This window comes from Leopardus geoffroyi, chromosome D3 (genome assembly GCF_018350155.1).
Source record: "Leopardus geoffroyi isolate Oge1 chromosome D3, O.geoffroyi_Oge1_pat1.0, whole genome shotgun sequence".
NCBI classification, from domain to species: Eukaryota; Metazoa; Chordata; class Mammalia; order Carnivora; family Felidae; genus Leopardus; species Leopardus geoffroyi.
Genome location: NC_059339.1, coordinates 19,288,050 through 19,311,946, shown reverse-complemented (window position 1 = coordinate 19,311,946; position 23,897 = coordinate 19,288,050). Strand labels below are relative to the sequence as shown.

Sequence of the window (23,897 nt, the reverse complement as noted above, 5' to 3'; positions counted from 1 at the left end):
TCACTTAGGTTCACCAATTGTTAATATTTCACCTTGTTTTCTTTTTCTCACTCCATATATTATCTATTTATCTATTTTTATTAATTTTTAAAATCTTTATTAATTTTTGAGAGAGAGAGAGAAACAGAGTGCGAGCAGGGGAGGGGCAGAGAGAGAGGGAGACACAGAATCTGAAGCAGGCTCCAGACACTGAGCTGTCAGCACAGAGCCCGATGTGGGGCTTGAACTCACGAACCGCAAGATCGTGACCTGCGCCGAAGTAGGATGCCCAAATGACTGAACTATCCAGGTGCCCCAATCTATCTATATGTTTTTAAAAGTAAGTTGCTTTAATCATGGCACTTTATCCCTAACTACTTAAGTATATATCTACTAAGAATAAGATATTCTCTATATAACACTGATACCATTATCACGCTCAAGAAAATTTGATACCTCATCCAGTTCAAAATTTCCCAATTGATCCAATAATTCTATCATCTATTTTCTTCCTTCCCTCCTGTCTATCATCTATCATCTATCTTCTACTTATCTCTTTACATCCAGTATCCAATCAGTGATTATCATGTTTCTTTAGTCTTCTTTAATCTAGAACTTCCCCCTGCTTCTTTATTTTTATTTTATTTATTTATTTATTTATTTTAGAAGAGAGAGTGTGTGAGTGGGGGAGAGGGGTTGGGGTGGGGGAAGAGAGAGAGAGAGACAGGAGGGGGGAGAAGAATCTTAAGCAGGTTCCACACTTATGGAGTCTGATGCGGGGCTTTATCTCACAACCCTGGGATCATGATCTGAGCCAAAATCAAGAGTTGGTCACTCAACCAAATGAGCCACCCAGGTGCCCCTTCTCTGCCTCTTTAAAAGAAATGAACAAACAATTGATCTTCTATGATATTAACGTTTTTAAGGAAGCCAGTCCAGTTGTATCACAGTCTTGTTTCACAATCTTGGTTTGTCTAGTATTGTCTATTGTCTATTATTTCTTTCTTTTAATCTTTAAAAATTTTTTGATATTTATTTTTGGGGGGGGAGGGGCATAGAGAGAGAAGAGGATACAGAAGATCCGAAGTGGGTTCTGTGCTGACAGCAGAGACCCCCGATGCAGGCCTCGAGCTCATGAGTCATGAGATCATGATCTGAGCTGAAGTCGGACGCTTAACCGATTGAGCCACCCAGGCGCTCCTCTAATTATTTCTTCATGATCAGATCCAGGTTAAACACAAAGGATCTCCTATCATTGGTGATGCTAAGTTGGATCACATCATAAAAGTGGTATCTTCCAGATCTCTCCACTGTAAGGGGTAGTTCCCTATTAAATAAGTAACATATGGTTTGATACTTTGAGACCAGGCAAGTATCCTTTTATTAAACAACACTTGACCCCATGTTTTAGCATCTATTTTGGTCCTTGTCTGAATAAATAAATTTGTGTTTGCAAAAAGGTGATTTCTAAACCTGTCATTTCTTCAACATTCATTAGCTGGCATTCTTTTATAAAGGAGATCCCCTCTTACCCAACCTAGATGTTCTTGAGTATCACTATTGACTCAAGGATTATCTTTTTAATGTATTTTTTAATTAAAAACTTTTTTTTCAATGTTTATTTATTTTTGAAAGAGAGAAAGAGAGAGCAAGTGGGGGAGGGGCAGAGAGAAGGAGACACAGAATCCAAAGCAGGCTAATGGCTCTGAGCTGTCAGCACAGAGCCCGACGTGGGGCTCAAGCCAGGAGCCATGAGATCATGACCTGAGCCAAAGTCGGATGCCTACCTGACTGAGCCACCCAGGCACCCCTCAAGGATTGTCTTAATTCAATATGTTATAATCCAACATTGTTATTGTTTTTGATGCCCAGACTGTTACAGATTTGACCAAAGAGAGCCCCTCTAAGCCAGCAACTATGTTCTTTTACACAAATCCATTAGTCTTAGAAAATTTTCTTGACTTCTAGCCCAAAATGTTCCAGGATCTGCTTGTATATCCCCTCAGCCAGATCTGAAATCAGGAATTAGTAGATTATGGTATTTCAGAAACCAAGATTTAAGTGCTAGGAGTGTTCACTGATATGGGGAAGCCATTGCTTCTATGATGTGTCAATGCATAGAACCAGAAGAAACATACAAATGTCATGAGTCTGTACTGAGACCTCCAGTTCAGATCCACCATGATAGGCTTCTTCTCATTTTCCTCTCATTTTCCTCTCATCTGTGTGTCTCTACCATGGTAAGAGAAGTTCCCATCAAATATATTTACTTACTCATTCTATCCCCAAGTACTCACAAAATAGTCTCCAAGTTAGTTCAATAGTATCACTCAATGAATCTAAGTAAAGTTTGAGATCTCTTTGCATGGTTTTGTTGTTGTTGTGTTTGTCTTTAGCCTATATCCCACAAAAGATGTATGGTACAATTAAATTTTTTTCCTATGTGGTTATCAGTTCAATATATGTTAGCTTAATTTTTTTTCAGTTCATATTCAATGTTAGGGTTTCCTCTTTCATCCTTTTTGTTTTAATTTTATTTTATTTTTTTAATTTTTTTTTTCAACGTTTATTTATTTTTAGGACAGAGAGAGACAGAGCATGAACGGGGGAGGGGCAGAGAGAGAGGGAGACACAGAATCGGAAACAGGCTCCAGGCTCTGAGCCATCAGCCCAGAGCCCGACGCGGGGCTCGAACTCACCGACCGCGAGATCGTGACCTGGCTGAAGTCGGACGCTTAACCGACTGCGCCACCCAGGCGCCCCTGTTTTAATTTTATTTTTGAATACAAGTCAAAACTATGTAAAAAGATATCCTCAAAGATCTCATTCACCTTACCTTCATTCTGTTCCTATTCAGTCTTTTAGCGGGAATCATTTTCATTTGTCTCTGATTTATTTTTCCTGGTTTTTTTTAAATTTATATATCTCCTTTTCATTTTCTTTTTCTTTTTTTGCTATTATGTCTGGGTTGTTTTTTTTTGTTTTGTTTTGTTTTTGTTTTGTTTTTTTTTTTTTTTTTTGCAAAACAAGAAAATATATCACTTACTTTCTCTTTTTGGCATAGCTTTTAATATCAAGAGGCTTGTATTTTTGCTCTAATGATTATTATATTTCTGTTGGTATCTTTATTGTATGTTATATATTATATGTAATTACAATATTAGATATATAAATATGATACTTGTAGTTCTCCTACTTTTTTTGGCATATTCTCTATTTGCTCCTCTGATGGTTAAACTAGGCTATGGTGCCCAGTAATTTGGTCAAATACTAGTCTAGATGTTTCTCTCAAGGTATTTTATAGATGTGATTAACATTTCATTCAGGTGACTTTAAAACAGATCATCCCGAAACCTGGGTGGGCCATGGCCAATCAGTTGAAGACCGGAACTACAAAAACAGGTTTCTGGGAAAAGAATCTGTAACATAAAAATCCTGAGTTTCCATCCTTCTGACCTGCCCTACAGATTTTGAACTTGCCAGCCTCTGCAATAACATGAACCAATTCCTCAAAATAAAAATCTTTATGTCTATTCTATTGGACTGATAGAATTCCCTACCATGGGTAATACTGAAATTACCTGGAAACCTCTTCTTCCCCCTGTTTTTTCTCTCTCCCAAGATAGGATCTGAAGGGATATGGGATATCTTCTTACTCTTAGTTAATACCTATCATTCTATCAAACCTTATTCTATTTCTTATACAGCCTCTTTCTTCTCACTCCCATCTTCCTTTTTGTATCCACACAATAGGCCTCACCATCCATAACAGCTTTAGCTGTTTCTACCACTTTTTTAGTTAATTTTCTCTCTTCCCACCAAATGAGTTTTCTGTCCACAGAATCATTAAAAGGAAATTTTTCATTGGTTCATTTAACCCATCTACGCATCCAATTTCATGTGTAAGAACACAGGCACATTTACTTTTATCAATACCGGGGGGTCTGTAAACCAAAGAGTATTTTTTTAATGTTTATTTATTTTTGAGAGAGAGAGAAAGGGAGAGAGGGGGGGGGAGGAGGAGAGGGGCAGAGAGAGAGGGGGACAGAAGATTCCAAGTGGGCTTTGTGCTGACAGCCAAGAGTCTGATGCGGGGCTCGAACTCACCAACTATGAGATCATGGCCTGAGCTATAAAGTCAGGCTCTTAACCAACTGAGCCATCCAGATGCCTCCAAAGAGTTTTTTCTTTTAAATTGTCATTTGACTGGCCCATAAGTAAAAGACAACAGTCATGTCCTCAAAACCATATCTCCAATCCATTTTTTATGGTTGTGCTGTACCTACATCTTCAGAACAAGAGCCAGTAAGTTGCTGTACTAATTCCATTACAACCATCATTTTTAGTTTTAGGTCTACATGTAAATATATATTCAATTCTTACTCCCACTCATGTCCAAGTCTTTCCAGTTATTTTGGTTCTGAAGTTTGCTTTTTATTAGATTCTTCAGGAAGGGTTCATGGGGAAAATATTCACTGAGTTCTTGCATGTTTATTTTTTCTTTCTTCCAAGTCTTTATTTAGATTCAAGTCAGTTAACATATGGTATAATGCTGGTCTCAGGAGTAGAATTAAGGATTCCTAACTTACATATACCGCCTAGTGCTCACTACAAGTGCCCTCCTTAGCATCTATCACTCATTAACTCCCCCCCCCCCACACACACACACACCTTTCCTCCAGCAATGCTCAGTTTGTTCTCTATAATTGAGTCTCATGGTCTGCCTCCCGTTCTGTTTTTATCTTATTTTATTTTTCCTTCCCTTCTCCTATGTTCATCTGTTTTGCTTCTTACATTCCACATATGAGTGAAATCATATGATCTTTGTCTTTTTCTTTTTTTAAAAAAATTTTTTTAATGTTTATTTATTTTTGAGAGACAGAGAGAGACAACATGAGCAGGGGAGGGGCAGAGAAATAGGGAGACACAGAATCTGAAGCAGGTTCCAGGCTCTGAGCTGTCAGCACAGAGCCCGACGCAGGACTCGAACTCACGAACCATGAGATCATGACCTGAGCCAAAGTGGACGCTTAACTGACTAAGCCACCCAGGCACCCGGTTTTTGTCTTTTTCTGACTGACTTATTTCGCTTAGCATAATACACTCTAGTTCCACCTATGTCGTTGCAAATGACAAGATTTCATTCTTTTTGATCACCAAGTAATATTTCCATTGTGTATATATATACACCACATCTTCTTTATCCATTCATCAGGGCTTTATTCATTCATTGGGCTCTTTCCATAATTTGGCTATTGTTGCTAGTGCTGCTATAAACATTTTTGTTGTCTGATTGCTGAGGCTAGGACTTCCAGTACTATCTTGAACAACAGTGGTGACAGTGGACATCCGTGTTGTAGTCCTGACCTTGGGGAAAAAGCTCTCAGTTTTTCCCCCTTGAGGACGATATTAGCTGTGGGTCTTTCATATATGGCCTTTATGATGTTGAGGTATGTTCCATCTATTCCTACTTTTTTGAGGGTTTTTATCAACATTAGATGCTGTATTTTGTCAAAAGCTTTTTCTTCATCTATTGAGGGGATAATGTGGTTCTTATACTTTCTTTTACTAATGTGGTGTGTCACATTGGTTGATCTGTGAATATTGAACTACCGCTACAGCCCAGGAATAAACCCCACTTGATCATGGTGAATAATTCTTTTAATGTACTGTTGGAGTCAATTTGCTAGTATCTTGCTGAGAATTTTTGCATTTGTGTTCATCGGGGATATTGGTCTATAATTCTCCTTGTCTGGTCCTTGTCATTATAATTGGTCCTTGTCTGGTTTTGGAATCAAGCTAATGAAGTTTTCCTTCCATTTATATTTTTTAGAACAGTTTCAGAAGAATAGGTATTAATTCTTCTTTAAATGTCTGATAGAATTCCCCTGGGAAGTCATCTGGCCCTGGACACTTGTTTGTTGGGAGATTTTTGATTACTGATTCAGTTTCTTTGCTGATTATGGGTCGGTTCAAATTTCTCTTTCTTCCTGTTTTGGTTTTGGTTGTTTATATGTTTCTAGGAATGTATCCACTTCTTCTCAGATTGCCCAATTTGTTTATATATAATTGCTCATAATATTCTAATTGTATTTCTGTGGTGTTGATTGTGATCTCTCTTCTTAAATTTTGTGATTTTATTTATTTGGGTCCTTTCTCTTCATCTTAAGTCTGGCTAGGAGTTTACCAATTTTGCTAATTCTTTCTTTCCTTCTTTCTTTCTTTCTTTCTTTCGTTTTATTTTTTTATGTTTATTTAGTTTTTGAGAGAGACAGAGCACTAGTGGTGGAGGGGCAGAGAGAGAGGGAGACACAGAATTGGAAGCAGGCTCCAGGCTCTGAGCTCCCAGCACAGAGTCTGACACAGGGCTCAAACCCATAAACCCTGAGATCATGACCTGAGCTGAAGCTGGACACTCAACTGACTGAGCCACCCAGGAACCCCACTAATTCTTTCAAAGAATCAGCTCTTAGTTTCAATCTGTTCTGTTTCTTTTTATTTCTATATCATTTATTTCTGCTCTAATCTTTATTATTTCCTTCTTCTGCTGATTTTAGGCTTGATTTGCTGTTCTTTTTCCAGTTCCTTAGATGTAAGACTAGGTTGTGTATTTTAGACATTTCTTGCTTCTTGACGAAGACCTGTATTGCTGCACACTTCCCTCTTATGACCACCTTTGCTGTGTCCCAAGGTTTTAGAATGTTGTATTTTCATTTTCATTTTCTTCTATGTATTTTCAAATTTCTTCTTTAATTTCCTGGTTAACCCATTCATTCTTTAGTAGGATGTTCTTTAACCTCCATGTATTTGTGGTCTTTCCAAATTTTTTCTTGTGGTTGACTTCAAGTTTCATAGCATTGTGGTCTGAAAATATGCATGGTATGCACTGGTTGAGACTTGATTTGTAACCCAGTATGTGATCTATTTTGGAGAATGTTCCGTGTGCACTCAAAAAGAATGTGTATTCTGCTGCTTTAGGATGAAATTCTTTAAATGTATCTGCTAAGTCCATCTGGCCCAGTGTGTCATTCAAAGCCATTGTTTCCTTGTTGAACTGCTTAGATATATCTATTGCTATAAGTGGGGTTTTAAAGTCCCCTACTATTATTGCATTATTATCAATGAGTTTCTTTAAGTTTCTTATTAATCGATTTATATACTTGGCTTCTTCCAAATTGGGAGCATAAATATTCATGATTGTTAGCTCTTCTTATTGGATAGACCCCTTTACTGTGATATAATCTCTTTTTGCAGTCTTTGTTTTAAAATCTAGTTTGTCTGATATAAGTAGGTGACTCTAGCTTTCTTTTGATGTCCATTAGCATAATAAATGGTTCTCCATCCCTTCCCTTTCTATCTGGAGGTGACTTTGGGTCTAAAATGAGTCTTTTGTAAGCAACATATCAATGGGGCTTGTTTTTTTAATACATTCTGATACCCTATGTCTTGATTGGAGCATTTAGTGTATTTACATTTAGAGTAATTGTTGATATATATTAATTTAGTGCCATTGTATTACCTATAAAGTAATAGTTCCTGTAGATTGTCTCTGTTGCCTTCTAGTCTTTGTTGATTTGGTCTCTCTTTCCCACTGAAAGAGTCCCCTTTAATATTTCTTGCAGGGCTGGTTTAGCGGTCATGAACTCCTTTAGGTTTTGCTGGTCTTGGAAACTCCTTACTCTCCTTCTATTCTGAGTAACAACCTTGCTGGATAAAGTATTCTTGGCTGCCTATTTTTCCCACTTAGCACATTTAATATGTAACGCCACTCCCTTCTGGCCTGTCAAGTCTGTGGACAGGTCTGCTGCAAACCTTATGTATCTGCCCTTTTGGTTAAGGACCTTTTGTTCTTAGCTTTCAGAATTCTCTTTGTCAAGTTTCACTGTGATATGTCTTGGTGTTGGCATGCTTTTGTTGATTTTGAGGGGAGTTTTCTGTGCCTCTTGGACTTGAATGCCTGTTTCTTTCCCCAGACTAGGGAAGTTCTCAGCTATAATTTGTTAAAATAAACCTTCTGTCACTTTTTCCTGCTCTTCTGGGACTCTTATGATAGGGATGTTATTGTGCTTTATAGAATCACTGAATTCCCTAAGTCTATATTTGTGATCTAATAGTTTTTCTTTCCCTCTTCTTTTCAGGTTCATTATTTCCCATAATTTAATCTTTTTTTTTTTATTTTTTTTTTCAACGTTTTTTTATTTTTTTGGGGGGGGGACAGAGAGAGACAGAGCATGAACGGGGGAGGGGCAGAGAGAGAGGGAGACACAGAATCGGAAACAGGCTCCAGGCTCTGAGCCATCAGCCCAGAGCCCGACGCGGGGCTCGAACTCACGGACCGCGAGATCGTGACCTGGCTGAAGTCGGACGCTTAACCGACTGCGCCACCCAGGCGCCCCATAATTTAATCTTTTATATCACCTATCCATTCCTCTGCTTCTTCCATCCTCATTGTGAGGATCCAGTCAATTTTGCATCTCAGTTACAGCATTTTTTAATTGGGCCTGACTAGTTTTTAGGTCTTTTGTCTCTGCAGCAAGAGTTTCTCTGGTGTCTTCTATGCTTTCAAGCCCAGATAGTATTCTTATGATTGTAGCTCTAAATTCTTGTTCAGGTATATTGCTTATGTCTGTTTTGAGTACGTCCCTGGCTGTGGTTTCTTTTTTCTTTCTTTTGGGGAGAATTTCTCCTTCTTGTCATTTTGTCTAGCTTTTTGCCTTTTGTGTGTTATGAAAACTTGTTATTTTTCCTGTTCCTGAGAGTAATGCTCTATAAGAAGAGGTCATACACTGTCCAGGAACTGCCATGTCAGGAAGTGTTTCTGGTGTATGCTGTGTGCACTCTGCTGTTGTGATTTGTCTGCTCTTTTCTCCACATCAGCCCTCTGCAGAGCTCTTTCTTGGTTGCAGTGGGGAGTGTTTGGACCTTTGACTAGGTGTGCTTTGATTTGTTAAAATAAGCCTTTTTTTTTTTAAAGACTGTTCCAAAAAAAGAGAAAGGAAAAGGAACAAAAAACCCAAACAAGCAAACAAACAGACCAAAAACTGTATGCCTGATTCCAAAGAAAAAAAAAAAAAAAAAAAAAAGGAAGGAAGGAAGGAAGGAAGGAAGGAAAAAGCCTGGTCCTATTTCCATCAGAACTGAAGCTGATGCTTTGGAGCACTCTATGATCAGTAGACTTGGTGCATGTGTGGGGCTTGTGTTGGTCCTCTTGAGGAGAGGCCCACTGTGCTGGCTCAGTCAGACCTGCCCTAGTGAAGGTGCACCTGCAGGGCACAGCAGGGTGGGTTTTGGTGTAAGCAACTCCAGCCTCCACTGGGAGTGTTCTGTTGCTTGCTGAAGTCCAACAGTGCTGGTGGGTGAGGGAAGATGGCATCACTCTGCTCTCTTATCGCAGGGTAGAGAAGCTGGTGTCCACGCTGTTCAGGTAGCCCTCACAGACAAGTGAACAATCTCCCTTCCTGTGTTCCAGGCTTCCTTCAGATCTCCCAGTGAAACCCAGGGGATCCCTACACCATGCTGTCCATTCTTGGGCTTCTGCCTTCCTTCTCCACAGGAGCACCACTGCCTGCCCAGATCTACTCCATTGAATGGCGCAGACTTCTAAATGCTCAGATTTTGAGCTCCACTGTTTGCAAAAACTTCTGATAATCAGTTCCTCTTGATTCTCCAGTCAATGGTTTCAGGGAAGAAGTATTTTTCTTGTGTGGGCCTGATGTGCTGTTCTCTCTTCCCTTCTCTCCTCTCCACGAAAGGGGCTCCCTTCTCACCTTGGCACCATGGCTTTTCTCTCCCCCAGTTCACATCTCAGCATCTTGTACCTGTCACGTTCTCTCCCTCTAATTGGGCAGGTTGTTCTCTTAATCCTCAGATTGATTTCATAGGTGTTCAAAATGATTTGATGTTAATCTAGCTGTGTTTGAGGGATGAGGCAAGCCTGGGGTCCCCTTACTACTCTGCCATCTTAACTCTCTCCCTCTTGCACGTTTATAACAGTTTGTGGCCTTTGTAGGTGATGGTCAGTTTAGATGGATATAAAATCTTTGGTTCACTTTTTCTTTCCTTAAATGTGTTGATTATAACACTTCACCATCCCTGGAACAAAGCATTGGTGTTGAAAAGTCTGATGACAATCTTATTTTCTTTCTCTTCTAGAAGAGTCTTTTTATCTATATTCCCAAATAATTATTAATTGTTATTAAAGTCCAAAAGGTTTATTAGAATATATCTCAGTGTTGGCTATTCTGAATTGATTTTCCCACATAGTGGAGTGCCTTTTTCAATACAGAGTAAATTTTGTGGGTTTTTTTTCCTTTTAAATTATGAAAGTTATCTTGAATTATAGTATTTATTACTTATTCTGTCCCATAGATTTGGCTTTCTGCTTTGGGACTCCTATTATGTTTGTGTTTGATCTTCTTTGCCTGTCTTTTGTATTTTAAAATTCCTTTTTCATTTCTTTTTGATTTAAAAATTTCTCCCCTTTTTATCTTCTCTTTCTTTTTAAAAAATGTTTATTTTTTAAAGAGAGAGAGAGAGAACACAAGAAGAGGAGGGGCAGAGAGAGAGGGAGAGAGAGAATCTCAAGCAGGCTCCATGCTGCCAGAGCAGAGTCTGACATGGGGCTCGAACCCATGAACTGTGAGATCATGACCTGAGCTGAAATCAAGTGTCAGACACTCAACCAGCTGAGCCACCCAGGTGCCCCATCTTTTAAAAAAACTTTTAATGTTTATTTACTTTGAGAGAGAGAGAGAGGGAGAGAAAGAGAGAGAGAGAGAGAGAGAGAGAGAGAGAGAGAGAGAATGAGCAAGTGGGGAGAGGCAGAGAGGGGAGAGAAAAATATCAAGCAGGTTCCACACTGTCAGTGCAGAGCCTGATGCGAGGCTCCATCCCACAAACCGTGAGATCATGATCTGAGCTGAAATTGAGTCAGATGCTTAACCAAATGAGCCACCCAGGTGACCCTCATCTTCTCTTTCTTTTAAGGAACCTCTGTAGGCATTTGCCCTGTGTTTGTGCTTAGCCTTCATTTCAGGGAATTTTTTCTTTTATGTTTTATTCTTTCTTGAGTTCTATAATTTTGTTTTTTTAAGTCATCTTTTCTAGTCTCTTCATTTGCAGTTTTTCTAATTCTGATGTATGCTGTCCCTTCGTTGCTTCTATAACTCTTTTAATTTATTTTGGCACATTTTGATATATTAAGTTGCCATTTACATCTGCTTTGTAGGCTTATCTTTTTAGCATGCCTCCATGGATCATTATGCTGCTCCTTATTATCTTTTTTTCTTATAACAATTCTGTATGGGGTATGACTTCAACATGTTTTACTATTCATGGTAAAGCAAGATGAATTTTCCTGTACTTTTAGGCTGGAAGGCAGGTCAAAACAGCTTTTATTACTTCATAGCTCTTGAATTCCTTCTGCTGTTTTCACAAAATGATTGGAAAAATATATGTGGTCTCCTACTTGACAATTGTTTTCTCTTTCTTTTGCCTCTGTGGTTCCTGTCCTGTTCAATTTGCTTCTACTACAGTAGCCTCTCATCAGGGCAGGGCTCTCTGCCCTGGAGGAGGGTGTTGGTTTATTCATTTTGAGAGTTCTAGGACCCAGAACTCTTTAGCACCATGTCTTCTCTTGGTTACCTTTCACTCACCCATAAGCTGGAGACTGCCTAACACAACCTGTAACACTCATCTGAGTGAAGGTTTTCACATTGATCTCTTCCCTCTGAGACCCTGTGGGGGATGTGGAAGTTCTTCAGACCCATTGCCTCCCCTTTCCTTCCTCCCATAAGATGGCTGATAACCCAAGTTCTGATGTGTAGTATTTTCACTGCACTTGGTTTGAAACACTTTCTAATCTCTGTTGTAATGTCTTCTTTGTTCTGTGAGCTGTTTAATAGTGTTTTTCTTGGTTTCCAAATATGTGGGGATTTTCTAAGTCATTTGTATGATTTCAGTTCTTTGAAACTTGTGAGGCTTGCTTTAAGGTCCAGAATATGATCTGTTTATATAAATATTCTATGTGTTCTTGAACGTGTATTCAACTGCATGATTTCTGAGTACATCACTTTGTATGTGTCAGTTCAGTCATTTTATTACAGTGGTGTTATTCAAATCGTCTACAGCCTTACAGATTTTTATCCTACTTATTCTATAAGTTTCTGACCTGCCTCCCAGCCTAAAAGTTTCTACCATGTATATTTGTCTCTTTCTTTTTGTTCTGCCAATTCTTGCTTTGCATTTTTAAACTAAGTGTACATGCATTCAGATTCTTATGTCTTCATGTTGAATTGAGCTTTTATAATAATAATGTATCCCTATTATCTCGAATAATATCTGTCTTCTTAAAATCTACTTTGTCTGAAATGAATATAGTTATAAATGTTAGCGTTTGCATGATTTTTTTATTGTTTTATCCCAATGTCTTTTAGTCTATTTTCTATATGTTCTATAGTTTTCCCCCTCTGTACTTAGATTTGGATATTTTGTTTGTTTTTTTTCTAATACTTTTTTTAACGTTTATTTATTTTTGAGACAGAGAGAACAGAGCATGAACGGGGGAGGGTCAGAGAGAGGGAGACACAGAATCTGAAACAGGCTCCAGGCTCTGAGCTGTCAGCACAGAGCCTGACGCGGGGCTCGAACTCAGGGACCGCGAGATCATGACCTGAGCCGAAGTTGGCCGCTTAACCGACTGAGCCACCCAGGCCCCCCAGATTTGGATATTTTGTATTGAATTAATCTTTTCAAAAAATTTGTGTCCAACCTGTTGCTAATTTACTATTAGCATTGAGCTCCTAATTCCATGTATTATAGTTGCCAGTTCTCTGGTGAAATTCTTAATCTTGTTTTTTATACCCTTCAATGTACTATGGTCTGACAGTTTCATAATCTGGAGATCCCATGGGTCTTTCTTCATTGTTTGTGCTTTCTCTTGGGCTTTGTTTATGCTGTCTTACTGCCTTGTTTGCTTGGCTATTTTAAATTTAGCATTTGGGGAATGTGTTAAAAATTATTAAAAATAATTTTTAGAAATAATCTGAGCCCAGGATGTCATCTTAATCCAGTTTGACTAACAGTAAGGACTTGAAGCTTGGGCCACTGGGCTCATCAAGGCTGACCCATTTCTCATTTTACTTCCAGAGCAAGGACTCATCTCCAAGTGTGATTCACCAGCATACCCAACCCCCAGCCACACTAGGGTGTCAAAAGCATTGTGTGGCTTCTTGGCCACTTCTTCCAGGAGCAGCAAACATCTTTCTCTCTCTAGGCTCCTCTTTCTCTAGGCCTGTATTTCTTCCCAGCTTGTGATGTCTTTAAGCAGATGTTTTCTATTTGTCTGGATTTTCTAGTGGTCTGTAGGAAGTTTGGTCTGAATTATTTAGTTTCCTGTTGTGGGGATGTCTGAGTTACATTTTGACAGGTAATTTTGTTAAATATGTAAGGGTGGGGGGGAGGCAGAGGCAGGGGACCAAGTAAGAGATGTTGCAATAGCCCAGGTGAGAGATGCTGGTAGCTTGGATCTGGGGATGAAAGAAAGCGAACAATCATGAAGGACTCCAGCATTCATGGCCAGCACAAAGGTGTGAATGGTTGTGTCCTTTCGAAGATAGTGAAGGTAGGAAGGGAGCCATTTGGCGGGACAAGAGGTGGTAGGAAAATGCAGTTTAGGTCATGTTAAGAGTGAAATGCCTCAAATAAAAACTTAAGAAACAAACAAAACAAACACAAAAAAGGGTGAAATGCCTCTTAGACACCCAGAAGAGGTATCTTGTGGATGACTGTGGATGTGACTGGAGTTTAGGGGAGAGGACTGAGCTGGAGATAAAATTTAAGGATCATCAGGGTGGAGGTTGCGATTTAAGCTGTGAGCCTAGATCAGCTCGTCTGGGAGGAGATATAGCGCACAAGGATGGAGGACTGAGCCTGATGCCTTCAGCAATGTGAGGTCAGGGAGGTGGGGGGAAAACCAGAGCATGGTGGTGATGGTGGTGGTGGTGGTGGGAAGGTGTCTTCTGGAAGGTGAGTATAGAAAGCACTTCCAGAGTCAGGAAGCAATGAGTCAGGTGAGATGAGGCTTTTGTAATGGGAATTAAAAAAAAAAAAAAAAAAAAAGGTTTTACAGTTTGTCTTTTGTTTTTGCTTATGGTGTTTTCTTACTAAGCATTTGTGTTTCTCTGTGTCTGGATGTGACTGTATTTTATGTGTCCCTTTCCCATTCCAAGATTGCAGATGTCCATGTGGTAGCCATGTGTGCCCATGTGTGAGCCCAGAGAAAGGACTCAGAGAAGGGTGTGAGCCCAGAGTGGAGTGGTCAGGCTGAGATGCCTGAGCTGAGGGAGGGTGCTGGGGTCAGAGGTCCAATGTGGTGGAGGAGGGGAACCAGGTCCACTCCCTCTTTGGGCCTTGGTTTCCCCATCTGTAACTGGTTTAAATGCTTGCTTCCTTGAAGTACTAGAGAGGATTCCTGGGTGTTCAGGAGGAGGCAGCCCCCAGTGAACTATACAGGGCTGTACCCTAAGGACAGGGTCATTTCCTTGACACAGGCCAGTCTGACCAGCACCTTGGAGCTTAAGGGCCCACCCCTGGGGGGCCATGGACAGATGTGGAGACTAAGGCCAGAGAGCATTCCCATAGACACTGGGGCCCTAGGAGGGGGCTGGGGAACCCAAGCCCCTGGTGGCAGGGCAAGAACCTGGGGTCACCTGAAAAAGTTCAGTCTTAAAGGGGTTGGGGCCCGTGTGCCCCCAGCGAGATGGAGGGGGGGCAGGGAGCTGCCCAGGCTGGGCTCCTGGACTGCTGGGAGGGCCTGGAGGTCTGGCTCAGGCAAATGAGCCAGGGCTGCTGGAAGGGCCTAGGGAATCATGACAGCAAAATCTTCTTACAAACTGAGAAGTTCCTTATATATGTCAAGGGGCATTGTAAATGGTATGACAATTTGCCATCTGTAGAGGGCTGTGGACCTGTGAGCAGCTGGACTTGAGGGGGCAGCCCAGTGTGGTCTCTGACCTAACCCAGGGTTTGGTGGCAGCAGAAGGTCACCTACCTGTCACCATTCCCTAGTAAATGCCAACCGAGTAAGCCCATGTTGGGAGGCTGGGGCAGGGGAGCCAGGCCTCTTACTGTATGCCGTGTCCCCCAGAACCATCCTCCAGCAACATGGCTCACCTGTGGATGCCGCCATTGCAGCTCTGGTCTGCACCGGAGTCGTCAACCCTCAGAGCATGGGGTTGGGCGGAGGGGTCATCTTCACCATCTACAACGCCACCACAGGTGAGTCCGCATGGGGAACCCCGTGGGGAGGATGGGCTTGTCCACAAGTGCTAACAGTGAGGTGCTTATAAACATCCCCAGCGTTTGCTGAGCTGTCCTGCCCACCCATGCCCCTTCTTGGGTCCTCTTGGTGCCCCTGCCCTTCCCCCCAGCTTGTCTTTGTGAAGACTTTACGGCCATCTCAAATCTTAGCACTGTCAAGGAGGAGGAATTTCCTTTGCCCTTCAAGGTCCTTCTGGCCGGATTAAGAATTAAATTGATCTGAGAGAAATTAATAGGACAAAATCAAATTTAATTTCTGGGGAATCCACACAGATACGGAAATTCCAAAGACAGGCAAAAAGAGCTAAGGAGAAGGGGTAAGGGTCTGGGACTTCAAAAGGAAGGAGTGCAATTCACAGGAAGATAAAGAAGTGTAAATATTTGCTAAACAAATGTGTGTGGGGAGGGGGAGGTCCTGGGAAACAATGAGACACAGAAGACTTTGACCAAACAGGCCTTGCAAGGTCCAGTCTACCTACCCTACCTCATTCATATCCTAATATAGTTGTCTGTGGTGATAGCTGTCCTCCTGGAGCTGGTCCTCTGTGTAAATTCTTTCAGGCAGTAGTGGAGGGGGTGGGGGAGGTAAAAAGCTTTTCTGGATTCTGCTGGGTTTTAATTTGCTTTTAACTCACAAATAATCTTCATGCCAAAGTGGCCCATCTTTGGGAAGCCTGCTCTTGGCCCCTACAGCACAGAGGCTAGTTCATGGTACAAAGAGAGAAAGTGAGGCCTAGAGTAGGGCCAGGGCTGTGGCGGGGCGGGGTGGGGGGGGGGGTGGTTTGTGTGGGATGAGGCCTGGCAGCTACAGGAGTGCCCCTGAGCACTCACATACTCTGCCCCAACTCCAGGGAAGGTGGAAGTCATCAATGCCAGGGAGACGGTGCCTGCCAGCTATGTCCCCCGTCTGCTGGACCAGTGTGAGCAGGCCCAGCCACTGGGCACAGGTGAAGCCCTTGGAGGGACCACAGGCTCCCACCCCATCAGGCCACTGGGACTGACCAAAACACTCCCCTGAAGGGGCGTCTTGGACAGGCTCTGACACCCTGGTACCAGGAGATAGCAGCTAGCTATGGAGGTCCTAACCTGCCCCCATGGAGGTCCTGACCTGCTGGAGTTGGGGGAGGGGCTCTCTGAGTAGGGGGTGGTGATCTAAGCACAGGAACCAGCCTAGCAAAGGCTTGGAGGGTTCAGTGGAGATGGGGTGGTGGGTGGGGTGGGGGTTCCTGGAGCCAGTTTGTGCTGGGCCCTGAGGGAAGGCAGTGGGGAGCCATGGGGGTTTGAGCAGAGAGGGTCATGGTCAGGTGTGGGCTCCAGAAAGCTCATTCTGGCTGCCACGCCAAGAGGGCCAAGCTGGAGGGGCAAGGGTGGGGGTGGTGGAGAACCCCTGGGGCAGGCTACAGGGCTGAGGCCAAGGTGGGGGCAGCCTGGGGGCAGGGACACGATGCCACTTGCCTCGTAGGGGCCCAGTGGATTGGAGTGCCCGGGGAACTCCGTGGCTATGCTGAGGCCCACCGTCGCCACGGCCACCTGCCGTGGGCACAGCTGTTCTGGCCCACCATCTCCCTGCTCCGAGGGGACTACCGCATGCCCTTTATCCTCAGTCAGTTCCTGCAGAGTGACTTCCTACGGCCTTCCCTGTACATGACTTCTCTGAGGTGAGCACTTCCCCAGGGAGCCCCAGGGCTCCTGCTCATCTCCTGGGTTCAGGCTCTGGCCTGTCTTTGTCTGGCTCCTACCCCGGTTCTACCTCAGAGCCTCCTTAAACTGGAGGGTTGATCCTATGGTGGTATCGGGGGCCTGAAGGCCAGGAAGGCCAGTACTTTGCGGTTTCAGACTTTCAGGCTCCATGTGGCAGAACCTAATCCGAGCGGCTCAGGCCATATCCACGTGATGGGACTCCAGGGTGTGGATTTGGGCTCTGCCACCGTCCTCTGGCCCCTCTGGGCTGGCAGGAGGGCTTTGGCCACCCCCCTTGCCCACCCTGCCAGTCCGCTGACCATGTCTTCCCAGGGGTGTCCCAGGCCCGACTAGGGCGCATACACTCCTTAGGCCAGGGTGACGGGTGAGGTGAGAGGCTTCAGCCCCACCCAGTCTTAGAGAAACCATCTCCCCTGATGTCTACACCAGGCCCTCAGGACCCCAGATCAGGACTGCCTCCCTGTAGGGTCTCAAAGAACCCACAAGAGCCCCCACAGAAGTGTGGCTGCCTTCCAGGACCCGGCCCCACCCTGAGTCTGCCCCCAATTCCCCAGGCAGCTCTTTTTCAATGGGACAGAACCTCTGAAGGCTCAGGACCCATTCCCATGGCCCGCGTTGGCTGCCACCCTGGAAACCGTGGCCACAGAAGGTGCAGAGGTCTTCTACACAGGGACGCTGGGCCGGACGCTGCTGGAGGACATTGCCAATCAAGGTCAGCTATGCTGCGTTCCCAGAGCCCGCAGCTCTGCCTGAGAAGGAGCTGGCTCTGGATGCTAGGAGTGAAGGCAGGCCCTTCCCTAATCCTTGCCGGAGTGTGGACCGCTCCCAGGACTTGGAGAGGCCATGTATCCAGGCCTGCCGGCTGCTGGCCTCCAGGACCCCGTGGTCAGAGTCCTTGAGGAGCAGAGCTCCCAGAAATTAGTGCCAACAGAGGGGAGTTAGTGGTGGCCACAGTGGGCTCCTGGGCCTGGAGCTGTCCACCACCTTCACAGTCTATCAGAGGCCACCCTGCCTCTCTCACCTTCCCCTCTTCTCCCCACCAACCTGCCTGCCTTCGGCCTCTGTCCACCCATCCCTTGCCTGGCTCTAGGGCCCAGCCCTGACGCCGCTGCCCACAGACCTTCCATCACCCCTAGGGCTCTAGAAGCCTAGGGGATGGGGGAAGCCCCACCAGGTGACCTGGGATCCGTGGCTGTCACTTTGCCTCAGTTTTCCCATCTGTACATGGAGTCTTTTCTGTCTCATCTCAGGTAGCCAGCTGACCCTGCAGGACCTGGCAGAGTTCCAGCCGGAGGTAGTGGATGCCCTGGCAATGCCCTTGGAGGACTACACCCTATACTCACCGCCACCACCCGCAGGGGGTGCGATTCTTAGCTTCATCCTCAACGTGCTCAAAGGTAAGAAAGACTCTCAGCCCTCCCACCCAGAGTCCTGCCCCCATTGGGAACTCCAAGCCCAGCGGTAGCTCTGGGCAGCCTTCCTTTTCCAGCTCAGCCTCCTCCTCAGACACCAAAGATGCGACTGTAGAAACAGGCAAGATACTGTGCTCTAGAGCCTCTGGAGCAGTCCACACTCGGGGCTTTGCTGAAGGGTCTGACACCATCCACCCAGTGAGTCCTCCCCTGCAGGCGATCCAGTCCCAGGGCACAGGAGCAGGTGGGCGGTGCAGGTGGTGAGCTGTCCGGCCCGTGTGTGCATCCAGAGCTGAGGCCTGGACTGTGAGATGGTGAAAGGGGGTCCTCGCAGTGTCCAGGGTTGGAGCTGCCCGAGGCTGACTATCTCAGTTCCCTTGGCTGCCATAACAGATTACCGCAAACTTGTGGCTTAAAGCAACAGAAATCCACTCTCTCATAGTTCTGGAGGCCAGACGTCCAAAATCAAGGTGTCAGCTGAGCCATGGCTCCTCTGGGGACTCTGAGAGACAATCTGTTCTTTGTCTCCTCCAGCTTTTGGTGGCTGCCAGCACTCCCAGGCTGCGGCGACATCTTCCCAGTCTCTGCCTCCTGCTCACAGGGCCTCCTCCTCTTCTCTGTGTCTGTTTTATAAGATTACATTTAATTGTGTGATTACATTTAGAGCTCACCCGGATAATCCAGGATAATCTGCTCTTTTCGAGATCCTTAACTTAATCACACATTTTGCCATATAAGATAAAATTCACTCTTTTGCCATATAAGGTACTATTCACAGGTTCTGGGGATCAGGACATGGACAAATCTTTTTTGAGGGGGGCCAACATTCCATCCGCTACACGGGGTCATCCATATCTGCACCTCTCCCCTTCCCAGGGTTCAACTTCTCCTCTGAGTCGGTGGCCAGGCCCGAGAGGAGCGTGAACTTGTACCATCACCTTGTGGAGACGCTCAAGTTTGCCGGGGGACAGAGGTGGCGACTGTGGGACCCTCGTAGCCACCCGGATATCCAGGTGAGATGGCCTGTGGCTGGTGGAGAGCCCCCGTCCCAGCCCCAGGGCTCAGCGTGAAGGGAAGGCCAGGCTGTTCCTGGACCCCAAGAGTCTGGCTGGGTGAGATTGGAGGGAGATGTATGAGGTTTTAGGACAGGACAGCCTGGCAGTGGCCCAGGGCAGGGAGGGTGAAGAGGTCTGCGGACTAGAAGGGGCCCAGAGTGGCAGGTGTGAGAGAGGCTGTGATGGCTCCATATCTCAGAGGGCCCAGAGGATGAGCAGCGTCTGGTGGTAGCCTGGGCTCAAGGGGGGTGTACGGGAGAGGGCCTCCAAAGGAGACCCTCTTCTCTGTGGGCCTACCTGGCACCTTACTGTTCCTACCATCTGCCCGGCCACCCCAGAACGCCTCCCAGGACCTGCTGGGAGAGGCTTTGGCCCAGCACATCCAGCAGCAGATCGACGCTCGGGGTGACCACCATCTCAGCCACTACAGCCTGGCCGGCGCCTGGGGCCACGGGATGGGCACAGCGCACGTTTCTGTGCTGGGGGAGGATGGCAGTGCTGTGTCAGCCACGAGCACAATCAACACGCCGTATGTTCCTGCCTGTTCCCAGGCCCTGCTCCTTTGCTCCCTCAGCTTGTTTTACGGGCCCCCTAGTATCTCCTTGCTTGCGTCCATGGGGCAGTACCTTGCTTTTCCCTTTGCTTCTTCTTCTCTGTCAGAGGGGCCACACACCTCTGTCATTTCTGGCTGAAAGGCTGCAGATGGGTGGCCCTGAACCACGACCCGCTTGGGAATGAGCTTTACCCAGAAGGATGCCCTAACTGGGGGGCACAGGTGGATCCTTGGGGGGCAGTGCCAGGGAGAGAATGGCAGCTCCAGCATGCTAGAAGGCTGCCACTAAAATGAGGGACTCCTGGAAAGCGGTGCTCGACAGCTTTGCTGGTGTGGGAGACTGGCGCCCACAGCCCGAGCCCAGGCTCTGCCTCTGTCTGCAGCTTTGGAGCAATGCTGTACTCGCCACGCACGGGCATCCTTCTCAACAATGAGCTTCTGGACCTATGCTGGAGGCGCTCACCGGACTCCAGAGTCACCCCACTACCTGGTGAGACTGAGGACCCCACTGGCAAGAAAAGGGGAGGCAGGCAGGCTGGGCGATGCAGTTTGGCCCCTGGGCCAGCCCCGCTGCCTCGCCCAGCCCCTGTTTGCACAGCGGTGAATGGAGACAGAAATGGAGGGGTGGTCTGGAGGGTGCTGGCTGGAAGTGCGGCTGCGGGTGACACCCATCTGGCCTCTAGTTCCAGGCGAGCGACCTCCATCATCCATGGTCCCCTCCATCTTGATCAATGCAGCTCAGGGGTCAAAGCTGGTGATCGGTGGGGCTGGTGGGGAGCTCATCATCCCTGCTGTGGCTCAAGTGAGTCAGGGAACTCCTGGCTGGAACATCCTCCCTCCCAGGGACAGGGAGGGGTTGGTGTAGGGTGGCTGGTATCCTCCCTTCCTGTGTTCTTCTTCCCTCCCCCAGGCCATCATAAACAAGCTATGGCTTGGCTTTGACCTGAGGACTGCTATTGAAGCCCCTATCCTACATGTCAACAGTGAGGGCCATGTGGAATATGAGCCCAACTTCAGCCGGGTAAGGCCACTGTCCCTGACACTGCTAGGACAGATGCCTCAGTGCATGCTGCTCAAAGCCCCTGGTAGGATCTCAGTCGCTGAGTGTCTTAGGATGGGTACACTTCCACTTCCGGGGCCATCGCGGGTTCAGAAGCTCAGTGGGGGAGGCACCAGGCCAGTCTTGTGGCCCCCAAGTCAGAAAACAGGGTGTTGTCCATGCTTCTCCCAGGCCAAGTACCTCTGCACCTTGGTTCCTGCTCTATTCTGTTCTCTCCAGAAGCTAGTTTTCCTGGCTGTGGTCTCTCAGACTTGCTCATGGTAATCTGTTTCCTTGTGTGATTTATAGCTTTCATGTGTGAGTTTATTTGTAAGGGTATCATTCCTGTGACAGTCTGCATAGGGATTTCTTTCTGGGGCATGAGGGTCGCACTGGTGCTGGTTCTTATGGATGTTTCTTGGTTTCCCCCACACAAGCAGGTGCTCAGAGCTAAATTCTGTTGTCCAACTCCCTGCCCCCACTCCTCTGCCCCAACCTTCCTCAGAGTTTTGCTGGGCTGGCAGAAGCCTTCCCTTCACTAAGATCTCAAAGTCTGGCAGCTTTTCAAGCCTCCAAGTTTCATGCCTGGGGTCAGTTCAGCCAGCTGGGGTTAAAGGTCCTCAAAGCTGCCATTTCTGCTGTGAGCTGCCTCCCATGGCCTTTAGAACACTGAGGACCATAGATAGAGGAACATTTACTCCAAGGGAATATATAGTCCCTGAGAACCTTGGTCTTGGGGGCTGGAGACTAAGGACTCTCAGAGTCCAAGGAGCTCCCTCCCTGTATAGGGTCCTCCCCATGGCAGAAGGACAGTGAGTATGCCCTCAGGGCTCATCTTCTTGGGCCCTCCTCTTTGACCCTTAACTGAGGTTTTCACTCTGTGAACATCAACTCCCTGAGGACCTTGTGCTCTGAGATCTCAGAGAATCCAGCAACCCATAAGGCCAAGATCCTCAGCTCTCTTGGAGAGGTTGAGTGTTGGCTATACATCCAGGGCCTTCTATGGAGAAAATCCTAGACCCTGGGTGGAAACCTTGAGTCTCCAAGGGTTATCATAGCCAAGGCCAGGGACTAAAGGCCAGAAGGGTCCTCCTTCCTGAGGGCCTTGGAGTTTGGCCACTAGATGCTAAGGAACAGAATCCCCGATGACCACAGGTCCTGTTGTGGCCTCAGCTATGAGGACCTCAGCCTTCAAATCTAAGGACCTTGGGCAATTGGTGCATCAGGCAGAGAAACATAACCCAAGGACATGGTGCTCTGGAGACCTCGCCCTACCACTGTGATATCAGGTTGGAGGCCCCGGTGTTGGGGACTGTAGAACATCAACGTCTTTGTAAATAGAAGTGACTGGCACCTAGGGTCAGTGGGCTAAGGTCCTTAGTCTCTTGGTCCAAAATGCTAAGTGGAAATGTGGGGCTTGAGTAGCACAGGCCTCTACACTCCAGGATCTGTGTAAATGTTACAGACTGGTAAATGTGTAAGTGCCATAACCCTAAGGCAAGGTACTCAGTTCTTAGAAACCTACACCTGCCTGGATTTCTGACACCCTCAAATTCCATAGTCTCACTGTCTCAGACCTGAGCCACATACTCTGAGCACCTTACCCTCAGGACCACTGGTGCCTTTAGCCTGGGGGTCAGTGTCCTTGGGCTCATGGATCTTCAGAGAAAACGGTATCTGAAAATTTGAGTCCTTCCTCCAGCTGATTCCTCAACCATTGGGGCCCTAAGCTTTCAGGGCCCAAGGTCCTAAGAAGTTTACCATGTTCTTGGCAACCAGGATCTCTGGTCTTCTCATGTCAGTGTTGAGATGGAAGGTCCTATGTAGCCTGACTGCTGGTGCCAAGATCTTTCCTCTTCCATGCCCCAGGGCCCCTGGGCACTCCCCACCCTTCAGTTGGGCAGTTCCTATGTATGGAGGATCTGGGACTCTGAGAAAGGTCCCAAGCTCTGCCTTAAGAAGGCTTTGCTCTCAAAGTCCTCAAAATTAGAGGTCTCGCAGTGTAAGTCCCCATAAGCCATTTCTCTGCCAAAGCTGCTGGATTCCTCAGATGTTGCAGCTAGGCCCCTGGTATCCTCAGATCCAGGACAGAAGTGATCGTGCATCTCTAGCTCCTTCTGGCCTGGGTGACATCCTCCCCACCATGCTCCCTGGAGCCTGGCTTCTCCACTGGGACCTTTGGTGGGAGGTCACAGGCTCCTCGCCCTACAGATGAGGCTGCATTAGCACCCCCCCATCCTCACCGCCACTGGTGCCCAGTCCTGCCTTCCCCGTTGGGGCTGTCAGACCTCTACCCGGGGCCCTGCCCCCTCTGCAGGTGTTGCTAAGCTGCCTTCACCTGTTCACTGGCCTTCTCTCCTCTCCAGGAGGTGCAGAAGGGGCTCCAGGACAGGGGCCACAACCAGACCATGAGGCCCTTTTTCCTGAACGTGGTCCAGGCCGTGTCCCAGGACGGGGCCTGTGTGTATGCCGCAACGGACCCAAGGAAAGGTGGGGAGGCCTCGGGCTACTGAGGAGACTGCTTCTGGCAGCTGCAATCCAGCCCACCGTCAGTGTGTGCTCAGGCTGGGCCTTGGCTGTGGGACCCAGCACCCAAGCAAGATCTGGACCCTTCGGCGGAGGGTCAGCCTGGGCTGCAAGAGGTGGGGACAGGCTGGAAGATGGACGACTGTGGGGACTGAGCCCTCTCCCAGAGTCCCATGTGGCCCTGCCCTGGCCCCCCAAGCTTCCCCTAGACCTCTTACTCAGGACCGTGGCCCACTCTCCCTCCCCACCTGCCCCACTCCCCATCTGTATACCCTCTAGTCCAAGATTAAAGAGGAGGGTGGACCTCGGCATGA

At 46.5% G+C, this 23,897-nt stretch overlaps 1 protein-coding gene across 2 annotated transcripts in view; it reads left to right on the top strand.

Moving 5' to 3' along the window:
• GGT5 (gamma-glutamyltransferase 5) overlaps positions 1–23,897 on the top strand; it is a 30,511-nt gene extending 6,614 nt beyond the window's left edge. The window contains exons 2-12 of one of the 2 annotated variants that reach the window (XM_045457389.1): positions 15,125–15,255; positions 16,149–16,244; positions 16,760–16,955; positions 17,553–17,710; positions 18,249–18,395; positions 19,287–19,423; positions 19,804–19,994; positions 20,402–20,508; positions 20,702–20,820; positions 20,929–21,039; positions 23,424–23,897. In XM_045457389.1, coding sequence (XP_045313345.1) covers positions 15,125–15,255; positions 16,149–16,244; positions 16,760–16,955; positions 17,553–17,710; positions 18,249–18,395; positions 19,287–19,423; positions 19,804–19,994; positions 20,402–20,508; positions 20,702–20,820; positions 20,929–21,039; positions 23,424–23,570 — 1,540 coding nt within the window. In that variant the 3' untranslated portion in view covers positions 23,571–23,897. The remainder of the gene's footprint in view (positions 1–15,124; positions 15,256–16,148; positions 16,245–16,759; positions 16,956–17,552; positions 17,711–18,248; positions 18,396–19,286; positions 19,424–19,803; positions 19,995–20,401; positions 20,509–20,701; positions 20,821–20,928; positions 21,040–23,423) is intronic. The other variant, XM_045457391.1, reaches the window with a different exon arrangement.